Below are 22,690 nucleotides of genomic sequence, written 5' to 3'. Positions count from 1 at the left end.
GTCCCTGATTGTTTTCCTGCAGATGTTTCATAACCCAACCTAGGCAAAATCATCAGTACTAACAATCTATAAAAAGCAGTGAAATTGCAACTGTATCATGGTGTACATTAATATTAAGCCATCTGTCTTGTGTTTGGGGGCACAGCACCAATACTGTACAGGCATATATAGGATATCTGGGATATGAGCTACAAGTACTGTAGCTTCCAAGGATGGATTCCTTTGGAACTGTGAGATCTATTATGGAGGCTGCTAAAATCTCTCTTCCTCCCCTTTGGTTTCTCACATTTTTAAAGATATCTTTTAAATTAGGAAATAACTGGGCTATGAAATGAAACAGCGGTCTCCAGTGTCGTCTTGGTTTTCAAAAAGACCTCTGGATCTCAGAGGCCCCATAATCTTTTTTCTAACAACAAAAATGGTGGATGGCTGCCATCTAGACCTTTGGCCTATACACACCTGCTCAGGAATGAGGTAGAATTAGTGGAAATCATCTGTTGAGAGAGAGCCTACCTGTCCAACTGATATTTTGACACTTTGTATCTGATTACATTAGCCGAACTAGTCATTTTATGTTTTGGTAATGCTATCTTTAGGGACATCGGGAGGCATGTAAATAGATCAAAAAGTTGAGATGACAAGCAGACTTGATCAAAAAGTTGAGATGACAAGCAGACTTGATCAAAAAGTTGAGATGACAAGCAGACTTGATCAAAAAGTTGAGATGACAAGCAGACTTGATCAAAAAGTTGAGATGACAAGCAGCCTTGATCAAAAAGTTGAGATGACAAGCAGACTTGACTATCTTGATTTTTTTCATTGCCTTGTTAACCCCCTTGTGCCTCTTGTCATTTTGCTTAAGTACCTACAAATGTCCAGGTCTGGAAGCACTATTGTAGAAAATAACAATCTGCTCTCTGTAATTTGTACCTATTGATCACATTGTTTAAAATACTTGCAATCAGAAGGACCAAATCATTCTGTTTGTTTGATACCCATAGCAATTATTACCCCAATCTCCTAGAAGGCTTTGGGGGCTACTTGAAAACCGTGTATGGGTGCCTTCATGTCTATGTGTGTACACACATATGAATCACCCCTTTTATATATACATAAATTATAAAACATTTGGTGTAATAAGGTATTAATAAAATTTTGCATTCTCTCAAACTCGGTTAAGACCTTAGTCTAGCTCTGTAAAGGACTAATGCAAATTTTTATTATTCATTCATTCATTCATTCATTCATTCATTCATTCATTCATTCATTCCAATACACAATAATACACAATGAAGGTTATAGAGGATATATTAGAGAAGAAATACGAGATATAGGAGAGACTATAGGACAGGGGAAAGAAGGCGCTCTAGTGCGCTTATGTATGCCCCTTACTGACCTCTTAGGAATCTGTAGAGGTCAACTGTGGATAGTCTAAGGGTAAAATGTTGGGAGCTAGGGGATGATACTACAGAGTCTGGTAATGAGTTCCATGCTTCGACAACCCTATTACTAAAGTCATATTTTTTACAGTCAAGTTTGGAGCGGTTAATATTAAGCATGAATCTGTTGTGTGCTCTTGTGTTGTTGTGGTTGAAGCTGAAGTAGTCTTTGACAGGCAGGATATTGCAGCATATGATCTTGTGGGCAGTACTTAGATCATGTTTAAGGCATCGTAGTTCTAAGCTTTCGAGACCCAGGATTGTTTCGTAGGATATTCTGTTTCGAGTGGAGGAGTGAAGGGCTCTTCTGGTGAAGTATCTTTGAACATTTTCAAGGGTGTTAATGTCTGAGATGCGATATGGGTTCCAAACAGATGAGCTGTATTCGAGGATGGGTCGGGCGAAAGTTTTGTAAGCTCTGGTAAGTAGTGTGAGATTTCCAGAGCAGAAGTTACATAGGATAAGATTAAATAAAATAAAAACTAACCAAGAGTTAAAACCAATTAGCAGCCATTTGACCCACCGGCCTCTCATGAAAAACACCCCGATCAACAACCAGATATAAAAATCTGTGGGTGGCATTGTCTTGTCCTTTCCTCATTAATCAAGCTGGACTAAGCAGGAAGGTCGCCCAACTTCACCTCATAACCCCTCTTGGCTCTGGCAATTTCAGAAGCTTTTATGACCAAGCCTGTGGGAGAAAGAGTCCTTTCAGCACAGCTGTTTATCATGAGCCCCTGGGATGATCACTTGGACTTCTCATTTCATGCAAAGCCCTCCCCAAATGTTCAGGCTGACATTACCCTGGTTTGCCATGCAAAGCAGAAACACAATCCGAGCCCTGTGTTCCGCCTCGAGCGTGGGTGTGCGGAAAGCCTGAACGAAGGTCCCACAATTAGGGGATTTGAAGAGATCGCTTTGTCCAGCCAAGGAGACGCCTCCAGAGAAACACTCAAAAATTGCAGAAATAATATCAGCATTACGATTTTCAAAAGACGCAGTTTCGTTATGCTGAGGGGCATTTCTTGAAACTATATCTTGAAGACTGTCTGCACCAAAAACATTTTACCAAACAGTTAACCGCGGCAAGGATGTTTAATGCCTTTCTTGGATTGGCTGTGGTCTTTGAGCCTTATCATCATTTATTTTGTGATTGACTAACAACAGTTACAGACAGTACTAAAAGCAAAGGTCAGCTTGTTTGAACATATGAGTCAGCATTTTTGGGGCTCCATGCTGGTTTGTCTGAACCTAAAATGAAACTTGTTAAGTCCTGGGACTGAAGAAGCTTGAGACAGGCTTTGAACAACAGCTCTTCATTGTAGCAGTGATTAAGATCCAGCAACTAGCCAAGCTGACAGCTCTCCGTTTAAGAAGGAGTTGTCAGATGGCTCAACCAATCAACAGTCTCCATTTTCTTGCTTGAATTGCGGACCTTGGAGTAAACTATGCAGTCTCAATACTTAACAAAACTGACACCTTTTTTTGGCAATGCTTAGGCTTGTAGCTTGCATTGTTTCTTCTCTCTCTTTCTCTCTCTCTCTCTCTCCCTCCCTCCCCCTCTCCTTACTCTCTAAGTTCTTAAACCCAAGACTCCTTAACCTCTACTGCGACCTTTAATTCATAAAGATGTAAACATTCCAAGATCTATTGGCACTGAGAAAGCCATGGGGTTAATAATGGGATGAACATCAGTCTTAGTAACTTGATTTTTGCTTACATTAAGAACAAAAAACTGCTGTTACTTCCTCTTGATGAATCTGTGCTATCATGACAGTGGTTTCCTTACACATCCTATAATCTGAGAGCCTTTTGGGTTCTCTCCATTCTTATCACATAAGCATTTCCATGTTTCCTTTGACTCTATTATGTGGGCACCTAATTTTTCTCTCTCGTTTCTCTTCCCAGCACATGTTCAGCATGGATCCAACCAGTATAGAAAGTGGCCGGGGCAGATGTCCACATGAGCCTAATCGGGCGTTTGCAAGTACATTTTTTGGTAGGTGCCAAAGTAAATTAATCTGAATCTTATATCCTAATAGATGTACGTGGATATTTATTATTTTATTATTTTACGTGTATATTATTTTTTTCTGCTACTTAGTTTACTGTTTAAGACATTCAGCAAACAAGTGCTGGAAATAATTGAAGAAATGCATTATCTCGGGTGGATATCTCAGGAATTGATCTTATAGGCTTCTTTGCCTAGCATTCACTCCAGAGAGAACTCAGTTCTTCAAGTGGATTCAGAAAAGAATCTGTCCAACCATTCTTCTAAGCTGTTGCTCGTCACTCTGTTTTAAAAAAAGCAATAACTTAAGTTATTTGTCTGTAAGCATGTATTAGAAAGCCTCCTCTCTTACCATTTGTTATTCTGGATGGCATACAAAATGAAAAAACAACAACAATAACAATAATGAACAAAATTAAAAAGCTCACCAAAACCAAAAACACAATAAACGACTGAGGCTGCATTTCTCCAAGGCCTTACTTGAATTCCTATGTAAAATCTGCCAGGTAACTGCTGAATTTATGATTCTATAATAGATGTGGGTTCTGTTGGGTTTTCTAGACCAGTGTTTCCCAACCTTGGCAACTTGAAGATATCTGGACTTCAACTCCCAGAATGGGAATTCTGGGAGTTGAAGTCCAGATATCTCCAAGTTGCCAAGGTTGGGAAACACTGTTCTAGACTACCATTATAAATAGACAAGTTCTGAGAGCTTAAAAGAGAGTGCAACACAAATAATCTAGATAGCAGGAACTACAGCCAGCAGTATTGTGGGTTGGGGAAGGAAAGAGTTACTGTTTTGCTGAAATAAAAGCCTGTTGGTTCTCCTACTCTCGATTTCCTAATTTATATTTAAATCATGTTTTAATGCTCAATGGAATATGTGGGAGAACAAGGAGTGTTTAATTCAGTGTTTTTCAACCTTGGTAACTTTAAGACTGAGGAATTCTGGGAGCCGAAATTGACACATGTTAAGATTGCTAAAGTTGAGAAACACCGGGTCGACTTTTTAAAGACTATTATTTTGATGAGTTTTCCCTATGGATGTCAGGCCCGCTCCTTCTCAGTAGAGTCACGTTCATTTAGAGTTTTAAATTGTTTTTATCAGATTTCAGCAATAATTTGTGTCTGGAATTCTGCACCCAAGAGCTAATCAATAAAATAAACTGTAACTGTATTTATAATTTCAGTATGATTTTGAGCCCATGTAATTTTAAAAAAAGAAAAAGAAAGCTACAAAACCCCATTTATTCTCTTCAGGGACAACTGCTCCCTTTTGTGCTTCAATTATTTTCTTTCCTCATCTCACATAAAAATTGTGCTACACACTTCAGTGTTGCCTTTGGTAATGAATTGTTTATGGTAAGAAAAATGATGGGAAAAGTAACAGGAACAGACGGGAGGATTAAAAATGGTAGATGAAATCATCTGGATTTCTCTCCCCATCAGATCCCATGGGCTGTTGCATAATAAAGGGCTGATCTAGAAAGACCCTGAGAATTGATAGAACAGACTTGCCAAGGAATCTCCTGTTTAGGTCTGACCTCTGCCATAAACGGAATTGATGGCTTTAGACAAACTACCCTTTCTCACCTTGAGCCACCTGTGGATGTTTTTAGGAAATCAGAATAAGTTCTTTAAATATAATGGGACTTGTCCCTATGCGCTGGTGCCTTTCGTAAGCTCCTTAATCCCACCTCTGCCATCAGGCATGGGGAACTGAGATATTCTTTCCCCCTAGGCCTTTACAATTTATGCATGGTATGTTTGTTTGTATGGATGTCTGATTTTACAATAAGGGTTTTTTAGTTGTTTTAGTATTGGATTTACATGCTGTTTTTATTATTGTTGTTAGCCGCCCCGAGTCTACGGAGAGGAGCGGCATACAAATCCAATAAATAAATAAATAATAAATAAACTTGTATACAAGCAGTTACTGTTTTTCATTGAACTTATTCCCTAGGTGGAGACTTGTATACAGGGCTAACCGCCGATATCTTGGGTAGGGACTCTGTGATCTTCCGGACCATGGGACATCGCTCTTCTCTACGTACAGAGATGGACCAGAGGCTGCTTAATGGTAGGGAAAAATTGCGAGACTCTTTTTCAAGTCACTAGCGAACATGTAAATATGCAGTCTTAGAGAAGTTGGGATTGCTTCATTTTGATCAAACAATGAAAGAGGTGTGTGTTCCATGAATTTTGTGCACTGGAGCATGACAAAGGGTATAAAGGAGATTAAATAAAGCGCATGTACAGTTCAGAGATTGTTAGAAGAAAAGTGACTGACAGAAACCGATATAATGTACATAACAATCAATGAAAAAAGGAGTGTTGTCCACGAAAATAAGAATGAGGGGGGAAGGTGAAATGGAGGTCATGATCACTCTAAATTTGTACATGGGAAAGGAGGAGGAGATGGGGAAGTGTTTATATAACTAACCCTGTATAGTTTTAATAAGAAGAGTACTTATCTGTTATCTCTCTTGGCAATAACCTTCATCAACTGTTCCAAGACAGAATCTGCCAAGATTTTAAATTTTTAGGACCAGCACCAAGCTGCAAACTGCTTCTGGGGACCTTTTTTCTTAATCTGTCCAATGATTCTTTTCCCATCACCCCCTCAGCTCCTAAATTTGTTGCTGCTTACATGATACCAGAGAATGATGATCGGGACAATGACAAAGTCTACTTCTTCTTCACGGAAAAGGCAGCAGAATCAGATAGCAAAGGGCATGCCATCTTCAGCCGCGTGGGCAGAATCTGTGTGGTGAGTTTACTCGGGTCATTTCCGGGTGTAATGATGGCCCCTTAGAGACATGTGCTGGTATTGATCTAAATTTTTTTTTAAAAAAAACTTGCAGCTCTGGATATCATACTTAAAAAGCTATAGGTCTTGTGACAGCTTATCCCCTGTGAAATGGTTACTTGATTTGATTTGATTTTGATTTGATTGGATTTGTATGCCGCCCCTCTCCATAGACCCGGGGCAGCTAACAACAGTAGTAAACAGCATATGACAATCCAATATAAACAGTTAAAAACCCCTATTGTAAAACCAACATACATACAGACATACCATGCATAAAATTGTAAAGGCCTAGGGGGAAAGAGTATCTCAATTCCCCCATGCCTGGCAACAGAGGTGGGTTTTACTTGCTGGTCTTATGGGCCTTTAGGATTTAATTTAGGAGAAGCAGTTGAATTATTGTATGGTACTTGAAGATAAAGGCCATACCATGTGTCTTTATTTTACTTTTATTGCCGCTCTGTTGTTTTAGTGGTACATTGTAATGTGTTTTGAGGATGTTATTGCAAGCTGCCTAGAGATCTAGAAGGAGACAGTATGTAAATTAATGTAATAAATAAATCATAAATATAAATTGAACGACTCAGTCGACATCTTTACGCACAACTGAAATGGATCATTTGGTCTTTGACTAGGGCCTAATTATATTTCACGGGTGAGTTTAGAGAGATTTATTAATAGATACAAGGCAACTTTATAGCCTAAGGGCATGCCGTTTTGTGATTTATGACATTGCTGGCTATTATGAAAACTGTTAAGCAATAATAACCTTCAGTCTCTTTGATTACTTGTTTTGTGTGAGTCAAATGAGAATTTGAGAAATGAGAATGTATGAATGTGTACATTCATTTTATTGATTTAAAAATAATGTTTAAAGATAAATCCTTTCCTGATATCAATGGCAGAAATGGTGTGGTTTCATTTGGGGCTTAAATGGCATTGCATACTTTATGCAGGAACAGTAGAAATTAGACCAAAATCTGCACCCAGAATGTATAGATTCCCATACCAGAAAGAATAAATGTTTCATCTTCATTTCTGCTTTAAAGGACCCTGTGTGAATTCTCAATTTCCTATTAAGGGGCGAGTACAAGTGCACTAGAGTGCCTTCCGTCCCCTGTCCTATTGCTCTCCTATATCTCCTATACCTTTCTTCTATTCCTATATCTCTTCTATTCTTTCATTGATATGTTCTATTACTATATCTTCTTTTCTATTCTTTCATAGATATATTTTACTATGAGTATCTCCTCTATAACCTTCATAGTGTATTTTATTATGTGTGTGTGTGTGTGTGTGTGTGTGTGTGTGTGTATGTATATATATATGTAGATTGTTCTGAGTTCGGGTTTTGCCCCGTGTAATATTTTGAGTGTCTATGCGACGTTTCGGTGAAATCACATTCACCATCATCAGGCTGAAGTTTTAAGCTTTGTGTTGCTGTAAATATGGAATGTTTGCAACTGCCATTTGTTCCTTAAATATAGTGTTGGGGGTGGAGATTTGGTTTGAATGTAGCAAATAGATTGGGTGACTATGTTTTAGTGATTTGATTGGTTGGTGGAATCACATTTACTTGAAGGATTGACATGGTGATGATTATGATGGGAAAGGATTGGCACGTGTGATCTGCAGCCAAGGGTCCAAATGAAAATCAAGTAGTAACCGTTGAAGCCCTAAGCTCTGCTAGTAAACAAAAATTGCCTCTAAGACTTGGCAAGGTTACTACATATGCACTGAACATGGAAACATTTTAAAAGGTTTCTCTCTGATTGTGGAGGTCTTGTCTGCTTTAAATTAAGCAAAGTTGTCCAGCCCAGCTCAGAAAACTTGGAGAGACGGAATAAATTCACAAAAGAATTCGGGGAAGATGCTATCATTATGTATGAGTTCTGGTGAATGGTATAGGTATCAAGTAGGAATTTATGGATTATCGTAGCCTAAGTGTTCAGAGTCGCTCGGCAGTGAGATAGATGTCATATCAATTTCATAAATAAAAAAATGTATACAAGAAGTGAAATAGCCATAGTTGGATGTGTTGTTAAACCCAAATCAGGAGACAATGTGGTTCTCACGTTGTATTTTCTTTTTCTACTGTTGGGATATCTGCACTCCTTATATAAACATCCTTTCACCAAAGGGCTTTACATCCCAAAAGATGAGGTCTCGCAGTGCTTCATGCAAGGAAGTTCCAAACAGTCACTCTCATATGATGAAAAAGAAAGGAAGTTGCAAGAGCAGACATGTAGCTGAAAGACTCCTTGATATCTTTGCCATAGTATGTAGTTTTATGTGGCAGTGTCTTTTGCAGCAGAGGTGGAGTAACGACACGGACACAAGAGCTGGATTTAAAATGGGTCATTTTATTAATTAAATTTGCATAATTTATTTAAATAAATTAGCATAAATTAACTATAACCCTAAACAAGGACCCGCAGGGTCAAACAATTACTTCCGGGGCAGAAAATGGCATCAGAAAAACTTCCAGGGTAACTTATGGGCGTAGCTCCATGCTGATCCAGGTGAGGGGCCACACCCTCACCTGACTCACTGCCATGCACCTGCATGTGGGAGGTCTCGCTGTCTATCCCATACAAGGGGAAAGAAATGGGCAGGACCCAAAGACAGGTTCCCCCCAATTGCTCAGGTCGCTTCCACCATGAGCCTTTGGAGAGAACCTGTCAATCATCCCCAAATATGCCCAACGGAGAACACGCAGTTGCTAAACACCACCCAGTTTTCTGCCCCTAACCTGCCTACCCAAATGACCAAAGGTAAGTCAATTAGCCTAAACGGGGGGCGAAGCACCCCCTAACCGCCTATCCGTCACCGCAGTGTGGAATAGGTGAAAAAACGGTCGCAGAAAATACTGCAACCGCCAAAAATTCCTATTCGGCCCCCCTAAGGGTGACCCCCTTGGCACACTGAAAGATAGGGAGGGCGGGTGGATGTTCGCTTCGTCGTCATCCAGGGTGAAAAGGAGGCCCTGGAGCCTGACCAGCCCTTTTATAGGGCTGCAGGCTTCACCCCTGGATGATGTCACTGGGAAGGCCGAAGCCTCCCAGGAGCTGGCCGAGATCTCATGAAATCTCACGAGATCTCGGCCGAAAACAAGATGGCGGCTGCGCCAAGGGTCGTGTCTCCCTGGCCCTGCAGCAAAACGGGCCGGGGATGAAGTCACCAGCCAGGTATTCTCCCTCGTTGTTCACTACAATTGCTTATTTTTGATCGGTTTCATGATGGAGTAATATAACATTGTTGGAATATGTAATGGGACTATTTTAAAACCCAGAGCTGAAAATGCAGCTAGTTAAAGCTGGAAAATGCTTAGAAAACCATTACCCAATAGTGTTCTTCAATTTACAGTATTTTCACTGGTTTCCAGTAATCACCAACCTAAAAATAGAGCTATCCAATATATATATATATATATTAAAAGGATTTAAAATATTTTGAAACATGGAGGGAGCAAATGTTGACAAATGTATCTGAAACTTAGCCTGCTTTATTCTGGTTTATCTTGGTTAAACCTGCTGTCCCCTTTCCTCTGCTTCCTAACGAAGAGCAGCGACTGAGGTAATGGAGGAGGTCTGTTTGGAACAAGTTTCTGGCCGTACGTTCTCCTATCAAGATCTCCTCTGGTAGAGCTTGGCTCTCGTAGGCTGTATAAATCTTGCCTGACACAATTGTTTCTTTTCCAGCCAAGTTATGAACATGGACCTTTTCTTTTTGGTGCTTCTCTTTCTTGTGACCCCCCCCCCCAAAAAAAAAAGTGACTAAGGGGAGACCAGAGGAAGGGATATCTAAAGCTTTTGAATTCAGTTGTTCTTCCAAATGGAAATGCTCCAATATTTTTGTTCAAGCCATTTTCACTTCCTCCCTTCTTTCGGCGACTGTTCTTTTTACACTTCTCCTGTGAGCAATTCCTCCTAAACAAAGGTTCCACAAAGTCATTTTGACGCCAGCTTCAGCTCTGCCTCCTGGATATGTCTACATCATGCATGTGCGAAGTGTAATGTAATGAAAAACGTACTCTGAAGGAAACAGGCTAATTGCAGAAACGGGAAAGGTGCTGATTGTAGAAGTTCCTCTTCATTGGACCTCTGTGGCATTATAATTGATTATGTCATTCGAGTAACATGAGAGTCAGTTTGGTTAAGGCACCAGAACACTTGGAATTCTGCTCTTACCTTAGGTAGAGAGGCAGCTGGCTGATCTTGGGCCAGTCACACTGTTTCCACTCTGAAAACAGACAATGGCAAACCACGAAAAAAAATCTTGCCTGGAAGACAGCAGGGACTGGGTCCAGGCAGTCAACAGGAGTCAACAATGGTTGGAAGGCACAACATAAATAAATTGGAGTCATTAACAAAACTCTTTAATATTCCCCGTTGTATTTTATGACATCTATCTCATGTAGAAAGCTGAGAAAAATTGATTGGTCCCATTTCGGCCTTGTTCTGGCCTCATCAGCTAGCCACACCCTTCCTTACTGGGATTCGATCCGGTGGACTCTGCCTTGTAAGGCAGAGAATTAGCAGTTGAGCTATCAGATCAGATCCCTTCCAGCTCTGTACCAGGGAGGGGCTATATGTTTGTTTGTTTTTTTATGTTGGATCACCCTGGTATATTGAAGGAACGTCACAGCTCCTTTTTGCCTCTAGGCCCAACCCAGGACCATTTCAAGGCAGTTAATTAATTTATTTAAGGCCGAAATGGGACCATCCTAGTCTCCCTTAATTTTAAAATTCCAGCTAAAAAAACATTTGACACAGAATATAGTTGTCGGCTATAAATAAATTAACTGCCTTGATATGGTCCTGGGTTGGGCCTAGAGGCAAAAAGGAGCTGTGAAGTTCCTTCAATATACCAGGGTGATCCGACATAAAAAACAAAACAAAACAAAACATACATACACACACACACACACACACACACACACACATACATACATATATATTTTATTAGTTTTATAAAAGGGGAAGGGGGAGAAGGGGGTACAAAATCGAAAAAAGGGGGAGGGGGAGGAAGAGTACAAGTGTAATAAGTTTCATGTGTATTAACAAAGATTTACAGAGGTCAGTTATATTCCTTAGTATATATATTGTTCTCATTCTCACTGTTAGATAGTGGGTAAGGATCACCAACTCTTTTTATTAGCCCAGCTCAAGCAACCAGCAAAAGACGGTCTGACAACTTGCCCTTTTATAGAGGGTTGCCCAGGAGTAACAGCCAATAGCATTCAAGTATTTTTCCCGCCTGAATGCAGGACCTGAGTGGAAACATGTAACTAGTAACGCTTTTCTTGTTGGAACACTGCTGGGCTTATTTTTGAAGAGGGATATATAGTGCTTCAGATTTGAAGCCAAATCGGTGTTTTGGAGCTCATGTGTCATGTGGGTTTATATGTAATACCTGATGTAACTCCTTAATCCAAAAATGTCTTTGCTGGGATTACTGATTGGCTATGGAAAGCAAATGCAGGCTTCTGGGGAAAAGCACAGTTGTTTGAAGGAATTGCCAATAAGGGCCATGTGAAGGGGCCCCTCCACTATCCGAAACACCTTCTTATATTTGGATCTGAAGCCTAGCTGAGATGTATTTTTAATGCCACTCTTAATGGCACTCCCTGTCATTGAGAGCCGATGTATCACAAATTAAATTCTGCACTCTTTTCTGAGACTGGAAGCCCCCCCCCCTCTTCCAGCGAATGCCCGCTTTAATAATTCTCTGTAACTTTGGCAATTGCCAAGCTTCTCCAATAAAATAGAGAAAAGTTTCCAAAAGTTTCCTGAAGGGATTGGGATTGGATCTCTTCACAACTAAGAATGTTTCGAATTATCTCGACTCAGTTCTCTTCATAAGGTTCTCAGGTAGCAAAATATTTTTTCGTTTAAAAATGAATATCTAAAAAAGGTTCTTTTCAGCTGCAGCCCCTTGCTACATCTAGGTAAAAATCACAGCAGAAATGTTATTAAAAGGCGGCAGAATAAAAATGTTTTACTTGGCACCAAAAAGATAGCAAAGATGGTGCCAGGCGTACTTTATTTGGGATAGCATGTCAAAGTTGGATGCTGCAACTGAAAAGGTAGCTGGCCTACTCTGCCCACAATCTGAAGTTCAATCCTGACAGTCTCAAGGTCAACTCAGCCTTTCTATCCTTCCAAGGATGGTAAAATGAGATTGTTGGGGGCAATCAATGATGGGCTCTTACGGGTATGGTCAGGTACGCAGAACCAGTATAATTTTTTTTTCTTTTTTTCCATTCTGGGTTCTGAGTATGTTTTTCCTATTGCAGTAAATGAGGTTGAATGTGTATAATTTTAGAAGAGTTGTGTGTGCGTGTGTGTGTGTGTGTGTACATACATATAGTCTATGGGTCTACGGAGAGGAGCGGCATACAAATCCAATAAATAATAATAATAATAATAATAATAATAATAATAATAATTATTATTATTATTATTATATAGAGATAATGTATATTTTTGTGTGCCTGTGTGTAATATGTATATACACATATGGCATATATACATAGAATTAAATAGTATATTTTGGATGTTCAATAATAGTAAATAGATAGAGAAATTGTATCTCTTTGAGGCAAGGAGAGGCCAGGCACCCTAACCCTAACCCAAGCCCTTGATGTGAGTGAAGTCAAGTTGGCCACCTTTAAGCCAGTCACATGACCTTTAAGCCACCCCCTGGTCACATTATCATCAAGCCACTCCCACCTGATCACATGGTGGGCAAGGCACAGCCACAAAATAAGCCACGGCCACAATGTGGTAGTAAAAAAATTTGTAGCCCTTTACTGGGGGGCAATATACTGACTCTATAACCACTTAGAGAGGGCTGTAAAGCACTATGAAGCCATTTATAACAGGGGTGTGTTCTAACTTATCTCGCTGCCGGTTCACTTCCTCCCGCACCATGTGGTCGCATCTCGTGGGTGAGCGTGTGTGCACATGTGCAGTGCAAAAAAGTGCAAAAAAATTCCCAAAAAAGGAAGCCAAAACCAAGATGGTGATGCATGCACAGTGCCGGAAACACGGCTCCTGTGCATATGATGAAGGAAAAAACTCGGGGAAAAATCTGCCCCCCCAAAAGATATTCCCCCCAATCCAAATAATCCCTCCCCCAAAGATGGTGGTGTCCATGGACTGGCGCCAACAGAACTGGTCCCATGATGTCATCATGATGTCACCAGTGACTTGCTACCGGTTCAGGTGAACCAGTCTGAACTGGGAAGAATTTATCTCTGGTGTATAAGTCTAAGTGTTACAGTGATCCCTCGATTAGCACGGTCTCGATTAGCGCGAAACGCTGCAACGCGGTTTTTCAAAAAATATTAATTAAAAAATAAGTCCGCGCTAGTTCTCTCTCTCTTTCTCTCCCTGTTGCTGGCGTGGTATATGAGAGAGAAAGAGAGAGGCAGAGGTCGGGCGCATTACCGGGAGGTGGAGGCGGCGTGGGGACGCTGGGTGCCGGGGACACCGAGGAGGGGGTGGACGTGGCCTCTCAGCTGCAGAGCCGAACAAGGGCGGAGGCAATGGTGGAGTCCGGCGCTGGGGCCATGCGGGGCCGCTCATCCAGGGGGGCGTGGACTGGCAAGTCGCCCTCCTTTCTCTTTCTTTCTCTCTCTTATACCACACCGGTAACAGGGAGAGAAAGAGAGAGAGCGGAGGGCACCTTGCCGGTCCACGCCCCCCTAGATGAGCAGCTCCGCATGGCCCCAGCGCCGCCCAGGCAAAGGGGAAACCCCAAGATCGCTTGCCGCTTGCCGTATTGCAGCGAAGGAGGCGAAGCAAGGCTCCAAGCTGCAATACGGCAAGCGGCAAGCGGCAAGCGATCTTGGGGTTTCCCCTTTGCCTGGGCGGCGGGAAGACCAAGGGAAGGTTCCTTCAGCCGCCCAACACCTGATCCGCTCCGCAGCGCGGCAGCAGCGAGGAGCCGAAGATGGGGTTTCCCCTTTGCCTGGGCAACGGGGAAACCCCATCTTCGGCTCCTCGCTGCTTCCGCGCTGCGGAGCAGATCAGCTGTTGGGCGGCTGAAGGAACCTTCCCTTGGTCTTCCCCGCCGCCCACACGCAAACTCCACCATCTGCGCATGTGCGGCCATGAAAAAAATGGTGCGCATGCGCAGATGGTGGTTTTTACTTCCGCACCACTATAACGCGGAAATCGATTAGCGCGGGAGGTCTTGGAACGTAACCCCCGCGCTAATCGAGAGATCACTATATTGCTAAGTGCTATTGGCCACATACCTGGAACATATGTTTTGCTTCTGAGATGCCATTGATCATGACCAAATTATCCATTTAAAACAAGCAAGTAAATCAATCTATATGGGTTATCTCAGATTAAGTTCAGCATCTAAGCAATCTGGCAGCTTCCAGAAAGCTAAGCAAGGCTAAGCAATAGATAAGCAAATTATTATCTCAGAGATTATCACTTGCCCAGATTTATTTCTATTGGCTTTGAAAGAACCAGTGGTCTGACTCAATATCAGATAGCTTCACTTTTTCTTAATGCAAGCTATGGAACCAGGTCATTTCTGGCTCAAGTGAGTGTCAGGATTAGCAATCCTAGGTGATATTTCATTGTATTATCATCTAAGGTAAAGAAAAAATGTAAGCATGCTAATGCTGAATCATAAGGGGTGAACTGCAACCTGATTTGGTCAGAACATTATAGGATGCAAATCAACTGTACCATGATTATCTTTCTGCCTGCTGTTGTTTGCCGTTGATTGTGGTGGTTGTTAGTTGGCTGGCTAGAGCAGTTTGAGTTAAATATTGAGTAGAATAGGAGCAGTGATACAAAGAAACTTGTATTGGATTAGTATCTACTTGAAACCTGGATTGTTTAATATCTACTTGTAACCTGGATTGGTTTAGTATCTACTTGTAACCTGGATTGGTTTAGTATTTACTTGTAAGTAAGCTGAATATAGCTAAACTAAAAGTTCCTGTATATAGAAGTCTGAAACAGAAGATATTTTGCACTGAAGAATAAAACTATTGTTTTCTACAGACTTGTCTTTGTCATTTATCTGGTTTGCCACATTATATTCTGGTATCTTATCTAGTCCTCCTGCATTACTCTGCATTTATTCGGACAGTGAGAAGTCTGGGTTTATTTGTTTGATTATTTTGTTTGGTTTTGTGTTGTGTTGTGTTTTGTTGTTTCTTTGGCTGTCCATGGTATATTTGGGAATTTTCTAGCATTGCTTTTTCTTTCCAGCTTCTTCACAGTCCAACTTTCACTTTCATAGAGCATCACAGGGAAAACCATAGCATCTGAATGTCTTTTCCAAGCCCTTCATCCAGTACCAGTCTGTGACGTATTTCTCGACTTTTACAGTTTCGTGCAATCATTTGTTTTCAATGCCTGGTGACCCCACAGATAGATGTTCTTACTTGTTAAGAGAGGCTCCCTCTTTGAAATAGTTATCCAGCAAACCTCGTAGCATCGTTGTATACTTGAAATGTCAAAGAGCATCTCCAACAAGTGGGGAAGTAGAGGGTCTTACTACCCCTGCCTACATTTCCAGCCTTGGTTGAAACTGTTCCAGTATTTTTGGTTGAGCAGTTTGTAAAATGCATTAGAACTGCTCCCACCCTCCTTGTCTTCCGTAAACTACTTAAGACCCATCTATACCGCCAGGCATGGGGGATTTGAGACACCTTTCCCCCAGGCTTATTATAATTTATGTTTGGTATGTATGTGTTGTTTGGTTTTTTAAATTGATAGGGTTCTTAGTTTTTTCTTAATATTAGATTTGTGCCTGTACAATATTGTTTTATCGCTTGTTGTGAGCCGCCCCGAGTCTTCGGAGAGGGGCGGCATACAAATCTAATAAATTATTATTAATTATTATTATTATTCAACTCTTTAGCTGCCCCCCCCCCACTTCATTCTTGGGATTCATCCATTCTTACGCTCAGTGCTAGAACATTTTGATAAATGAGTACTACTGTTCCATTTCACCATATCCCAGAGCTATGGATACTCCGTGGCAACAGCGGAGGCCAAAAATGCTGGATGGAGCTGTGTATGTGTGTATAAAGAGACTGAAATCCAGAAAGTTAAGCTTGTTCAAGTCTAGGGTTCCTTTCTCCTGTGCTCCAACTGGCCAGCTGATTTGTGACTCGATTTTGGTAATTTATTACCATAGTTTATTTTTACCATACTGGAATATATCAATTCATTGCCAGCCTCATCATCTTCAGTTCCCTAGACTCTCTGGAGTGGGTGTGGTACATAAGGCGCTTTGGGGTGTGCAGTCTGTCATATTAAAGCTTGATAAAATGTATTTGCATTATTCACAGCATATTTTAGGAGAGACTTTTTCAAAAAAAATGTTTATATTCCACTGAAACGGAGAGCGGTCTACTGTCTCTTAAATCAGGGAAAGAGAGGCTATTGCCAGATGAGCCAATATGCTACACCACAGGCAGCAAAGAATTTTCTCTAATTTATCATTTGATGCTTGGCCTGAACCTGGGTGTGTTCCACACATGTTCCTATTTTGGGGGGATGCTTCAGACATATTCCTGTTCTTCTGTACGAAGTGTTTGCCAGTACTGTATATTCTTTCCCTCTCTTAATATTTTATGGCCAGAGGAATTGATCAAAAGCAGACAATCCTCAACTTACAACAGTTCATTTAGAGACTATTCAAAGTTACAATGTAACTGAAAAAATGACTTATGCCCATTTGCAACATTATTTTATTATTATTATTTTTATTAGATTTGTATGCCACCCCTCTCCGTAGACTCGGGGTGGCTCACAACACAATAAAACAGTTCATAAAAAAACTAATAATTTACAATTTGAAATATTTTAAAAAAAACCATTATTAAGCAGACATACATACAAACATACCATATATAAATTGTATAGGCCCGGGGGAGATATCTCAGTTCCCCCATGCCTGACGACAAAGGTGGGTTTTGAGAAGTTTACGAAAGGCAAGGAGGGTAGGGGCAGTTCTAATCTCTGGGGGGAGCTGGTTACAGAGAGTCGGGGCCGCCACAGAGAAGGCTCTTCCCCTGGGGCCCGCCAAACGACATTGTTTAGCTGACGGGACCCGGAGAAGGCCGACTCTGTGGGACCTAATCGGTCGCTGGGATTCGTGCAGCAGAAGGCAGTCTCGGAGATATTCTGGTCCGATGCCATGAAGGGCTTTATAGGTCATAACCAACACTTTGAATTGTGACCGGAAACTGATCGGCAACCAATGCAGACTGCGGAGTGTTGGTGTAACATGGGCATACCTCCGATCACATGATCAAAATGTGGATGGTTGGCAATTGACTCATATTTGTGATGGTTGCAGTGTCCCAGGGTCATGTGATCACCTCTTGTGACCTTCTGACAAGCAAAGTCAATGGGGAAGCCTGATTCATTTCACAACTTAACAACTTCGCTGATTGTAGAAAGGAAGTGTAAAATGAGGCAAAACTCACTTAACACAATTACTTGCTTAACAACAGAAATTTTGGGATCAATTGTGGTTGTAAGTGGAGGACAGCCTGTACCAAAAATAAATAAATAAATAAATAAATAAACCCTGAACAGGGAAAACGTAGATGCTTAATTAAAATCTATATATATATTAGGAAATGATCTCTTTGACACACTTTTCCAGAGAATCCTTGTAGATCACGGGAGTCAAACTCGATCATGTCATGTGATGTATAGTGATGCATTGTGGGATTTTTTGTGGAGCTGGGGTGGGTGTGGCCTGTTTGTAATGCATCTGGCCCGTGGGCCACCAGTTTGACAGGCCTGTTATAGATGGACGTTAGTCAACCATCTTTCCCCTCTTAATTGTGTATATGTGTCTATGTAAGAGAGAGAGAGAGAGAAAAGGAAAAAAAGAAAATTACATTAAATAAGAAGTGGAAAATGAGGGAGGGTATCAAATAGAAAATCATCCAATCCACTCTAAATATTCTCCTTTAAGGCAGTGTGCCTGGATTTAAAAAAAACACATCTGGAAACATCTATAGCTAACAATTCAAAGGCTTGCGTGCATTAGCGCACCACTGTGCCTACCATCCCTGTCCTACTGCCCTCTTTTATTGTTACTTTTTTACTTGTGTTATGTTTATACCAACTGCTACTATCCTATGCATGTTTGACAAATAAATAAAATAGATAGATGATGGATGGATGGATGGATGGATGGGTAGGTAGGTAGATGATAGCTAGATAGCTAGATAGCTAGATAGATAGATAGATAGATAGATAGATAGATAGATAGATAGATAGATAGATCTGTGAAGCAGAAGTCGGAACTTGACCTCCACAAAGCTAAGAGCCAGCCTTATGGACAAGACACCATTCAAGTTTTATCACTGCTGTTAAAAAAATGAGACCCCCCCCCTCTCTCTGCCTAAAGAGCTGTTGAGGAGAAGTATTTGTCAGCTGGAAATTATCCTAGTGGCGCCTGCCTGCAATAATTCAAACTCCAATGCAACAAATCATATAGTCATTGTACTACAATGGACTAGAGAAATGGAGATGGCAGATTTCCATGCAAATGGTGTAATTCTGTTGGCTGTGAATCCCTTGTTCTCATCCTAATCCTGTAAATAAACATTAAAACATACAGATGAAGCAATTATTTGCTGGATTAACCAGCCTTTCTACAAAGAGGGATTTTGTGTTTAAGAGGCATCCAGGATGGGGATCTAATTTGATTTGCAGAGTTGGCAGGGGCACAGATAAATCAAGGGCGGGAAAAGGGGGGTTTAAGTATTCTGCTTAGTTAAGACAATCTATGGCCTTGTCCCTTTACTTCTTTGCCAGTCAAAACACATACACCCACTCACACACAAACAAACAAACACAAACACACACACACACACACACACAAATTAAACTGTGGCAGTTGCTTGAATGTATTAATCCACAATAATTCCAGAGGGATTTCTGGATCTTGTAAGGGCTGCTTTTGTGAAGGAAAAGATACAGTTGTCATAGAACAATACCTGAAATGTAGTTCTCATAATTGTGGGAAGATCATTGGAGTCTATTTTGATTCTTCTATGGCAGAGGAAAAACAGACATGTGTAGTTGTGGGTTATATTGAATATTTAGGAGGGAGAATGAAAACCACACTGAAAAGGGCAGTGATGAAAAGTAGGTAGAGTCACATTACATCTGTAGTCTGAAAGAGGATTTTCTGAGCTTTTCCTGGGGTACTGGGGATGTTGGGGTATTTTTCCTTGCATTTTCTAGTTGCAAAGAATAATCTTAATATGTACATTATACTGTTACTTTTTTATGCTCCCTGTGGTGAAACAAGATTTATTTTAGTCAGAATTCTAAAATTTATTTGGGGGAGAAATAAATATAATTTAAAATCTTGCCACCAACTTCCCAAAATGATAAAATTGGTTGTTTCTTTCAGTCTTATCAGTGTTTTTCTTGGAGTGTAACATTTTAAATGTGTATGTGGGAAAGGATTATTCTGTTTCTCAAGGGAGCTGTGAATTATAAACAAAATAATTAATACTAACATTGTGTAAAATTAGTACAAGTTACTTCTGTTTAAAAGTACATGATCAAATCTCAAGTCTTATAGGCAAGATTAGAGTTTACAATGTTAGACAAGCCATCAATGTCCCCCCTTTTTCAATATTATATGTGATTTCCTTTTTATTTCCCCCTTTTTCCTATGTAGTTTTAAAATTCCTTTTCATTCTTCTTAATGTCCAAATTTATTCTTTTTTTCATTTATTACATAAATTCCTGTACTGTCCAATTCCTAATCTCCATGAAACTAAAAACAACATACAAAATCTCAAGATCAATAAAGTCAAACCACTTCTCCAAAGCCCATTCTGACAAAATGGTCTTGCCAGTCTGGTGAACTTCTGGAGGAAAAAAAGTTCACCAAATTTGAGCCATGACACAGGATTGTTTCCGGACTAGTACCTCCTGATCTCTCCCAGAACTATGACAAGAGCTGACCATAGGCTAAGGCCAAGTAGGGGCTAATTTAACATATCAAAGGGGCCACTAATGGCTCCTCTCCTTCTTAAGGAAGAAAGGGGGGAGATGTCGTAGACCTTGGGGGACAGGACAAAGAAATGCTGCTCAGAGAAAGCTCAAATATGTGACTTCAGTTCCAAAATTCCAGATTCCACCCCTTTTGCACTCTGATATAGATGATCCTGAGGGAACAGACCAACCCCCATGTGGCCTCAGGAGCTCTCCAGGAAAATGCTAACAACCAGATGACTGCAAAGAAATATGATCCTTGCAACACCCTACCCCAATCTTGTGAGAACTAATGCTTCTTTAGCCTTCGTCATCCTGCCAGAACCGAGGAAACTTTTTGGAGGAGAAGCAAAATGTCTTCTTCCTATACAGTTATGTTGCCTTTTGAAGAAAAGAAAAGCACCTTTAAGAGTACCGTTCAGTCATTTCTCTCAATGGATAAACAAACCAATGTAATGTTTTTTATTTGTTTGTGTAACTAGCTCCTCGGGTTCTTGTTTGTGTGGAGAAAGATCATGTTTTAAGTCACATTTATGCCAAAATATTACAGATTCAAAAAGTTCAAAAGCATTTATGTGTCAGTAGCTTTCAATTCTGAACATTTATTTTTCTTCTTCTCCAGAATGATGCTGGTGGACAACGAGTCCTGGTCAACAAATGGAGCACTTTCAACAAAGCCCGTCTTGTGTGTTCCGTTCCAGGGCCAGATGGCATTGACACACACTTTGATGAACTAGGTGTGACCTATATTCCATAATCACAGTTGGTTGGTTTGTAGAGGATTAGGAATTGATATTTACATTGTGAGGAAAGTGAAACCAAAAGAATGACCAGGGAAGACGTGTGTTCCTACTGGTTCTAACCGGTTCTTTAGAACTGTTAGTAAACTGGTGATGACATCACAGAGCCAGTTCTGTCATTGCCGGTCTGTGGGTGCAGCCATCTTGGATTTGCACATGTGCAGAAGCTAAATTTTGCTTCAGTGCGTGTGCACAAACTATTTTTTGATTGCTGCGGGCTCGTGCCTGGTGCGACCCTGAGTAAACTGGCAGCAAAAGGATCCACAACCCACCCCTGGACCAGGGACATTTAATGCTGTATTAATCCTAAAACTAAGCCAATGGAGATTTGATCAGAGCTTGATCAAAAATCACTTGGAGTTTAAGATTGATGGTACATCTCTGTGTTAGGGACTCATAATCCAAGATCCATGGCCTTGTGCAGCCCCCCAACCTCCCAAGAAAAATTACAATTTTTGGTATAGGAGAAAAAAGGAAATTATTAAATGCATGGATGAAGATTGCATGGATGAAGAATCATATTGATGTTTAATTACATACAAATGAAATCAATTATGGTCTTATTCTGGCTCTGCCCAACCGCCCCACTTTTGGAATGGGGCCTCTTCTCCAGCACAGCATCCACAGACTTGCACAACCTTCACTTCAGGAAAAGTTTGTGTTCCTATGCTAGAGTATGGTGCCATGCAATTTTCTTTTAGGTTGGGCAGTGAAACAAAAAAAGTAAGGGGCGTGCATAAGTGCACTAGAGTGCCTTCTGACCCCTGTCCTATTGTCTCTCCTATATCATATATCTTCTTTTCTATCCCTATATCTTTCTTCTATTCTCTCATCAATTTATTTTATCCTATATTCTCTCTTCTATTCTTTCTCTAATTCTATTTCCTTGAAGGTGTCCTCTATTACCTCCATTGTGTATTATTGTGTATTGGACAAAATAAATTAAATAAATAAATAAATAAAATGGACAGCACAAATATCTTCTAGGCCAGGGATGGGGAACTTTGGCTCTTTTATGACTTGTGGGTTTCAACTCACAGAATTCCTGAGCCAGCCAGGATATTAGAAAAAAACATTTAGAAAAATGTTTGCATAGAGTGAGTGTATTGACAGAACAGTTACAGAACTCATTCGATTATCCACTTTCAACAGAGGACATATTTCTTCTGAGGTCTAAAGATGGCAAGAACCCTGAAGTCTATGCGCTGTTTAGCACTATCAGGTGAGGTGTTTCCATCTATGATTTGTAGTTCTGTCTATAGTTACTTTTAACAGTGAATCTTTTAAAAATTTCCTTAATGAGTTTAAAATTTTTTGTACACCCAATATATTTAATTTATTAGATTTGTATGCCGCCCCTCTCCAGAGACTCGGAGTGGCTCACAACAATGACAACAATGTAAACAAATCTAATACATTTAAAAAACATTTAAAAACCATTATTATAACTATACAACACATACCATACATAAATAATATAAACCCAGGGGCTCAATTTCCCCATGCCTGATGACATAGGTGGGTCTTCAGTAACTTATGAAAGGCAAGGAGCGTAGGAGCGGTTCTGATCTCGGGGGGAGTTGATTCCAGAGGGCTGGGGCCGCCACAGA

At 40.5% G+C, this 22,690-nt stretch overlaps 1 protein-coding gene across 1 annotated transcript in view; it reads left to right on the top strand.

Annotated features, from left to right (window-relative positions):
• Positions 1–22,690, top strand: part of SEMA3G (semaphorin 3G) — a 119,684-nt gene that overhangs the window by 80,108 nt on the left and 16,886 nt on the right. The window contains exons 5-9 of the mRNA XM_070738687.1: positions 3,348–3,438; positions 5,414–5,530; positions 6,078–6,220; positions 20,903–21,017; positions 22,233–22,302. Of these exons, the coding sequence (XP_070594788.1) occupies positions 3,348–3,438; positions 5,414–5,530; positions 6,078–6,220; positions 20,903–21,017; positions 22,233–22,302 (536 nt within the window). The remainder of the gene's footprint in view (positions 1–3,347; positions 3,439–5,413; positions 5,531–6,077; positions 6,221–20,902; positions 21,018–22,232; positions 22,303–22,690) is intronic.

This window comes from Erythrolamprus reginae, chromosome 2 (assembly GCF_031021105.1).
Source record: "Erythrolamprus reginae isolate rEryReg1 chromosome 2, rEryReg1.hap1, whole genome shotgun sequence".
Classification (NCBI taxonomy): domain Eukaryota; kingdom Metazoa; phylum Chordata; class Lepidosauria; order Squamata; family Dipsadidae; genus Erythrolamprus; species Erythrolamprus reginae.
Note: the sequence above shows the minus strand (reverse complement) of the source record. Positions and strands in the feature narration are given on the sequence as shown.